The sequence below is a fragment of the Buceros rhinoceros genome, unplaced genomic scaffold (assembly GCF_000710305.1).
Source record: "Buceros rhinoceros silvestris isolate BGI_N320 unplaced genomic scaffold, ASM71030v1 scaffold9826, whole genome shotgun sequence".
Lineage (NCBI taxonomy): Eukaryota > Metazoa > Chordata > Aves > Bucerotiformes > Bucerotidae > Buceros > Buceros rhinoceros.
The window spans coordinates 70-7,513 of NW_010415781.1; the positions used below are offsets into that span (position 1 = coordinate 70).

Genomic DNA, 7,444 nt, shown 5'->3' on the forward strand with positions numbered 1-7,444 from the left:
CCTGTGCTATGAAAACTGCTGATTCTCCTTTTTAAAGCACCTGATAACAGGAAACAGGAGTTTCTCCATTGCTCATCTCATTTCGTCGTTTTTTTTTTTTCCTCTTTAAAGGGGCTGCATGTTACAAGTCCTCTCTGTTAGCAGATACTTAATGCTGGTTTTGACGATCCTTTCTTCTAACGTTTGTATTTCCTAAAGACATTTTAACTGTTGTTTGTGGGGGGGATGGATTCCTATGCTTTCAATTTCTCTCGCTGCTAAAGCTTTAGCTACCATTAAAGCTACTCACACTTTTTGGGGGGTTTTAAAGAGTTTTAGAGATAGGCCAGAAGGTGTGGCTGTAGTTAGGAAGATAACTGCCCTTCCTCCCTGAATGGCCCTAGTTGGTGCAAGCGAGATAAAAGAGAAATTCCCTGGAGTGGAATTCTTGTGGAGTAAATAAGCTGTCCAACAATATTGCACAAGCTTTTGTGAAACCTGGAGCTTCACTTCCTCTTTCGTAAAGACTTACAGAATAATTCTGGACCTTCCTGAATGAAGTGCTGCTGTCACACATAGTAAGTTTACAGGGTGGGGGGCGAAGCTTACAAATGATACCTTGCATTCATTATAGTCATGAATTCCTCAGTAAAAAATACTTGCTCATAGGTAAAGCTACTAAGGTTGGGGTTTTTTATTATTTGTTTTAGAGAGAGAGAGAAATATGATTCTTAAGAGGTTTAAATATTGCTATGATAGATGTACAACAGCTTAGAAGAAAAATAGAAGTAGAAGTTACCCCTGGCACTTCCATGTAGTATAGAGTAAGCAAAGAGTAAATAGGATATTGAAAGGTTAAAAAGTCTTCCAGCAGCGCGAGAGGGTGAAAACTGTGGAAAAGGAAAGGTCGCATGAAAAAGAAAAATTATAATTGCAGTAGAAAACAAACTTCTGGTCTGAACAGTGATGTGTAAGTGGGATTTAATGCTGTACAGTACTCTTAAATGCAGAGCCAGAATTGTGGAAACAAGCAAAAACTCTCACAAAGGAGACTCAGGTCAGACTCCACAATGAAGCACTTTATTTTATTACATTCTTGCAAGAGCGGGTGTTTAGCTAGTAGGCACAGTCTGCCAGATCAATACATGAATTTTTTTATACCCTATTCCCGGCTGCAAAGTCCCTCCTTTGTTTCCCCATTGGCTGGGTACTCCAAGATTTACAGACTAACCCGACACACCTATCATACGTTGCAGGTAACACTGGATCATGCTACTTCATGCGTCACGTGTCTCCTGATCATGAGTTTATGCCTCCCCTAGAAGGAGAAAGTAATACTCAACAGCCTATTAAGCAAGCGCAGTGCTGATCCAAGTCCCTCCTTTGTTTCCCCATTGGCTGGGTACTCCAAGATTTACAGACGAACCCGACACACCTATTACGTGTTACAGTACACGTCAGTTCATACGTTGCATGTCTCATTATCGCAAGGTTATGCCTCCCCTGGGAGGAGAACTTAATATTCAATAGCTTACTAAGCAAGCGCAGTGCTGCTTTTGGTAGGCCACACTCCTCCTGAAGGACCCTCCTTCAGCAAGTTTAAGGTTTTATAGACTTTGTCTGGCCCCCATTCATCCTTTTAATTGTCCTCTTTATCTTGCAAGACAACCTCCAGACAACCTGCCGTTTGAAAACTCATCCCACCACCCCTCTGGTGTCTTCCTTATCAGGTTCTTACCATGCAAGAACATTTTTTTTTGTTGTTTCTTTCTTACAGAACTGTTCAGGTGCCAGTGCTTGAACGCAAGGAAAAATACTGATTGTCTTGGAATGCAGAATTGTAATAAGACACAATGGAATAATTGCTTAAAAGAGAGAAAATAATTCTTCCTTGCTTTTAGTTTGGAATGAAAAAAAAATCTTGTTGCTCATCTGTTTTAATGTATGAAAAACTATGTGAGAAACTTCTGAAGTCAGTAGGAAAATATGCTGTTGCCTTCCGTGGTTGTTTCAACTGGTTATTTTGCAGTTAACCTCTATAAGGAAGATGTGCATGTTTAGCTGGTTAAACTGGTTCCAGTCCAATTACTTTGCATTACCTGCCTTATCTTTTTAATTTTAAAAAGATTTTAAAAAATTTAAATTTTACATTTTTCAGGTGCATCTGATTACCTGCTGAAGGTACTTTGAAGTATTAACAATGAACTTGTTTTTAATGTTACTGCTTTCTGGAATAGTTGCCTGTGGTGCTCACTCTACTGGTGATTTGGCATCCCGGTTACTCCTTGTGTCCTTTGATGGCTTCAGGGCTGATTACTTGGACACCTATAAACTTCCGTATCTTCAGGAGTTCATTGAGGACGGCGTGCTTGTAAAACAAGTTACAAATGCTTTCATCACCAAGACTTTCCCAAACCATTATACTATAGTGACAGGTCTGTATGAAGAAAGCCATGGCATCGTGGCTAACGACATGTACGATGCAGATGCCAAGAAAAAGTTTTCACAGTTCAATGATTCAGATCCCTTCTGGTGGAATGAGGCAGTTCCGATTTGGGTAACAAATCAGCAGCAGGGAAATGGAGTCAGTGCTGCTGCCATGTGGCCTGGTACCGATGTAAAAATTAATGATACGACCCCTCGGTTCTTTATGAAGTACAACTTTTCTGTAACGTTTGAGGAGAGAGTGGAGAAAACCGTTGTGTGGCTGAACAGCTCTAATCCCGTAGTCAGTTTTGCTACGTTATACTGGGAAGAACCAGATGCAAGCGGGCACAAGTACGGACCGGATGACACTGAGAATATGCGCAAAGTGTTGGAGGAAGTGGATAATCATGTTGGTTTCCTTATGAAGAAATTGAAGGCATCAGGTTTGTGGGACAGCATTAATGTCATAATAACAAGTGACCATGGAATGGCCTCCTGTTCTGCACAGAAGTTGATTGTCCTGGATGACTGCATTGGGCGCAATAACTATACTCTGATCGACAAGAGTCCAGTGGCTGCGGTGCTGCCAAGGCAGAGTAAGTTTTGTCGTTTGGATGTTTCGTTGTTTTTTTTAAGTCATGCTGAGAATCAGATCTTTTTTATCTTACTGTTAAAAGTACACTCTCTGGTAGGCTGTTCGCATCTTTTGCCACACCAATATAGTTAATATTGCAGAACATTGACATAATGTAAGTATAAGCTAAAGAGTGTTTGTTTAGAAATTACTTTGGTTTTGTAATCAATGGGCCAAGGAGGGTTTCTTGTCAAATTGCTGTGGGTGCTAAAGATGGTCCTGGTACAGCATGTTGAGAAAGGAGATGGGCATTTAGCATGCCTGCACTTTTCTTGCTCACTTCATCTACTTGGTTGTAACTCACAGTGAGCATAAAATAAACCCTCCTGATTATTCAGAATAAAGACTGGCATTATCCAAACTCTCAAGTAAAAAAAAAATCTAAACCCAAGTTTGATGGCTTTACCACTTCTGTTTCTGTGAATGAAACTTCAGTTTTCATACTTTGAATTCATTTTTTTGTATCTTGGAGTGGATGCTAACAGGAATGTCTTAAATCATGACACTGCTAGTCTCAGTTTCCACTGTGTGGCCCCACTGAAGCCATTCTAATGAACTAAGTGATTTCTCCAGTTACAAAATTTAATATTTACTGCTTTGGGTACAATATTGGCTACTCTGTGTGATTGCTGTCTCTTGGTTTTTCTGCTTTTTCCTCCCTTCCAAGCCCAGAGGGTAAGTTAAGGTTTGGGTCCAAAACCACAGGTGCGAGGTGCGGGATTTAAAATGAGAGCACGTTATGAAATCCACCTCAATACATGTAGTAGTTCACCAGGGACGTGAAAAAAGTCCTTTTCTATGCGCCTTCTAAAAAATAATGGTTTTGAAATAAATGGATCTTAGGTTTAATGACAGATAATTGTAGTAAACAGGACATAATTGCCAGCTGTTTCACATGCAGGTTTTTTCTTGGCAGATAAAAGGGACGTCTATAATTTATTGAAAAAATGCAACAGTCACATGAAAGTATATCTCAAAGAAGAAATTCCAGACAGATTTCATTATCGTCATAATAAGAGAATTCAACCCATAATTCTGGTTGCAGACGAAGGCTGGACAATTGTACAAAACGAGTCACTTTCAAAATGTAAGTGTGATTTCCTTGTGCCTGCTCTGGGTGGTAAGCTGTCTTGTGTTTATTCCAGCCATCTGTCTGTAGGGTGGTCTTAGTTCAGGGCGTGGAGTCTGGGCACTGTGCATCTGTGGGAGTATCTCAGCCTGAGCCTGGACTAGTTTAACAGATGAAGAGGAGAGAGAGATATTGTTGATGAGGTTACGCTTGTAAGAGTTATCTCGGGCCCAAGTTCTCAGTCTGTCTCAAGCTTCACCTAGCGTGTGGTTTAACTATTTTTTTGTATATAAAGTATATGTAGGGGAGCATAAATTGAAGAATGCAAGACACGACCTTTTATGTTACGTATTCTAGGAAACAAAAATAAATGGGAGGAAGTACCAAAAGTAACAGGAACACACAATAATGGTCAAAAGAATCCAGGGTTCTTCCTGTTAGGGGCATCAAATAGCATGTTTTACAGACAAAAAACTAAAACAGATGTTACTTCACACAGTGTATTGCTACATGCCTAGAGTGTCGAGGTACGTACATGCATATATGTATGTATATATATTTCCACGTGTCTCCCGTGCAGTTTTTTTGGGCGGCAGACAAAAGGGACATGTACAACTTACTGAAAAAATGCAACAGTCACATGAAAGTATATCCGAAAGAAGAAATTCCATAGATTTCATTATTCAACCTACAACTCTGGTTGCAGATGAAGGCTGCACGTAGCCAAGAGCTGGCTGGAGTGTCAGGGCTAAGCCTGTGGGATACTACCCAGAGCGCCTGTTCCAACTGTGGTCAGAGACAGGATGCTGGGTGGTATAAACTCCCGGTTTCACCCAGTTTGGCTCTTCTTACTATCTGCCCTTTGCACATTTAAGTTCAAATTTTCTCATTGTTTGTACCAAAATACCGCTTTTAATGTAAGATGTATTTATATTTTAATTTCCCTGTAGACTTGCTACAGTCATGTAGCACGTGTGTTTCCTAATAGAGGTCTCTTTCTTGTTTATGGTTAGATCCGATTTCATGTGCCTAAAAATAGCAGGTGTAAATCTATAAGTAACTGCATCGTATCAGTTGAAGTGAATCACTTCCCAAAACAATTCTGAAGTCTTCCCAGAAGCAGGCAGGGAGGTTTTAGTCTAAAAGGCTATTTAAGTGCTTTTTGCCTTTGTCTTCCTGGGCAAGCGGCAGCGTAAAGACTGACGAGTGTACCAATACCTACGCTATTCCTGGCAGCATTAGCACAAACCAGCCCTCCAACTTCAGTGGTGAAAAGTGGGAAATGTCACTGGAGAGGGGACTTGCAATAGCTATCTTCAAAACAAGCTAGTGTTAGAAGGAAAATACCTGTAACCAAGAAACATAGGACTGCATTAAAACAAACAAGCAAGGTGTGCCACAGTACTGTCTTTGTGGTGACAAACCTAATAGTGGAAAACATTAAAAAGAATTATTGGAAGTCGTGAGTGTGACCTAATTGAGAGGAATCTTGACATTTCACATCAGACACTTCGATGAAGCAGCCAAGGAGACAGTTCTCAGGGAGACTCCTTAAACTATTACTGAACTCAGAAGTTAAATGCAGTCATGCAGATACTGTACTGCAGGTGCTGTAAGCAATTTTTGGCATGTTGGATGGATTTTTCAGCATGTTATTAGGAAATCTGACTATGGCAGCCTTTTAGCTGTTTATATTCCACTAAAAATTGGAGAGAGTATTTCTTAAACTACCAAATGCCCACGTACTGGTGACCTTGTAGTCATACAACACAGTGTTTGTGACTGTCACGGGCATCATGATCCTTTGACTGTTTTTTGGTTTTGACCAAGGTGTTTGTTTGGGTATCCCTTCCCCTGAGGGATCTAATCTGAGAAGCATGACTTGAGGGTACTTCATGTGCTTGAACTGAACAGTGTCAAGGGGAAAGTGCTTGGCTTTGAAGAAGCACAAATTTGCATTCCAGCTACTGACTCACTGTGAGTGGCCTTTTCAACTTTGGCATGAGGAGTGGGAAGGGGAAAACTGGAAACGCTGATGACCAAAAGGAAAAGAGATAATGGAGTGGGGAGAACCACAGCTGAAGACCAGTATGGGAGAAGACTTCTGGGGATCAGAGAAGAGGGAAGGAACTCTGGGTTCCTTCCATGTTTGATCCAACAGCTGCTTTTATGTTCTGTGTCAGTCTCTGGTTAAAATACGTACCTTTTGGGGGTGGGGGAGAGGCAGGGAGGGCAACACTCGATACGCAAACAGAAACTGTGATGTTAACTCTTAACTTGGTGTTTCCGCAGTAGGTGACCATGGCTATGACAATGCTCTCCAGAGCATGCATCCATTCCTGGCTGCTCGCGGGCCTGCTTTTCATCGGGGCTACAAGCAGAACACAATGAACAATGTTGATATTTACCCCATGATGTGCCACATCTTGAGACTGACACCGCAGCCCCACAATGGCACTTTCAGTAACTTCAAGTGCTTGCTCGCTGACCAGTGGTGCAAAAGTCTGCCAGAAGTCATTGGAATAGTCATTGGAGCTTTTATAGTACTGACTACGTTCACCTGCATTATAATAATCTTAAAGAATAAAGTACCCCCCTCACGGCCCTTTTCCCGACTTCAGTTACAATATGACGATGACCACCTTTTAATTGGATAGCACGTGGGAAGCCTCGTGTCACCTTGCTTGCTCAGCAGGGATTTCAGGAACAGAGTTTGAACTTGCACTGGATGGCGTTCTTTGATGCACTTTAACTACTGTACGGGGAAATTGCCGGAGATGTTTTTAGCCACCAGGGTCCAGCCCAGGAATGAACCATCCCAGTAGACTTTTGCAAAACAGGTTACTCCTTGTGTCCTTCAGTGGCTTCAGGGCTGATTACTTGGACACCTATAAACTTCCGCATCTTCAGGAGTTCATTGAGGATGGATTGTGAAACAAGTTACAAATGCTTTCATCACCAGGACTTTCCCAAACCATTATATCATAGTGACAGGTCTGTATGAAGAAAGCCATGGCATCATGGCTAACGACATGTACGATGCAGATGCCAGGAAAAAGTTTTCACAGTTCAATGATTCAAATCCCTTCTGGTGGAATGAGGCGGTTCCAATTTGGGTAACAAATCAGCAGCAGGGAAATGGAGTCAGTGCTGCTGCCATGTGGCCCGGTACCGAAGTACGGGTGCTGCCAAGGCGGAGTAGGTTTTGCGACTCAAAGTGCGTGCCAGGGAGTGTGGCAAAACTCCCCTTTTTATGGGCTTATTCATGGAGGCGTGTCTATCTCAACTCCCAATCAGGGAGTGAAGAGGGTTGGCGCTTCTCTTCCCAGCAGTGC

At 41.8% G+C, this 7,444-nt stretch overlaps 1 protein-coding gene across 1 annotated transcript; it reads left to right on the top strand.

The window, feature by feature from the left end:
* Positions 1 to 2,143: 2,143 nt before the first annotated feature.
* Positions 2,144 to 6,766, top strand: ENPP4 (ectonucleotide pyrophosphatase/phosphodiesterase 4 (putative)). The gene is made up of 3 exons (XM_010137540.1): positions 2,144 to 3,002; positions 3,957 to 4,127; positions 6,402 to 6,766. Exons 1-3 carry the CDS (start codon positions 2,180 to 2,182, stop codon positions 6,764 to 6,766), a joined length of 1,359 nt encoding a protein of 452 aa, XP_010135842.1. The 5' UTR covers positions 2,144 to 2,179.
* Positions 6,767 to 7,444: the final 678 nt, after the last annotated feature.

Coding starts and splice junctions, on each gene's coding strand:
- ENPP4 (XM_010137540.1), top strand. CDS start 2,180: ATGAACTTGTTTTTAATGTTACTGCTTTCTGGAATAGTTGCCTGTGGT. Junction 3,003..3,956: donor TGCGGTGCTGCCAAGGCAGA/GTAAGTTTTGTC, acceptor TTTTCTTGGCAG/ATAAAAGGGACGTCTATAAT. Junction 4,128..6,401: donor AAACGAGTCACTTTCAAAAT/GTAAGTGTGATT, acceptor GTGTTTCCGCAG/TAGGTGACCATGGCTATGAC.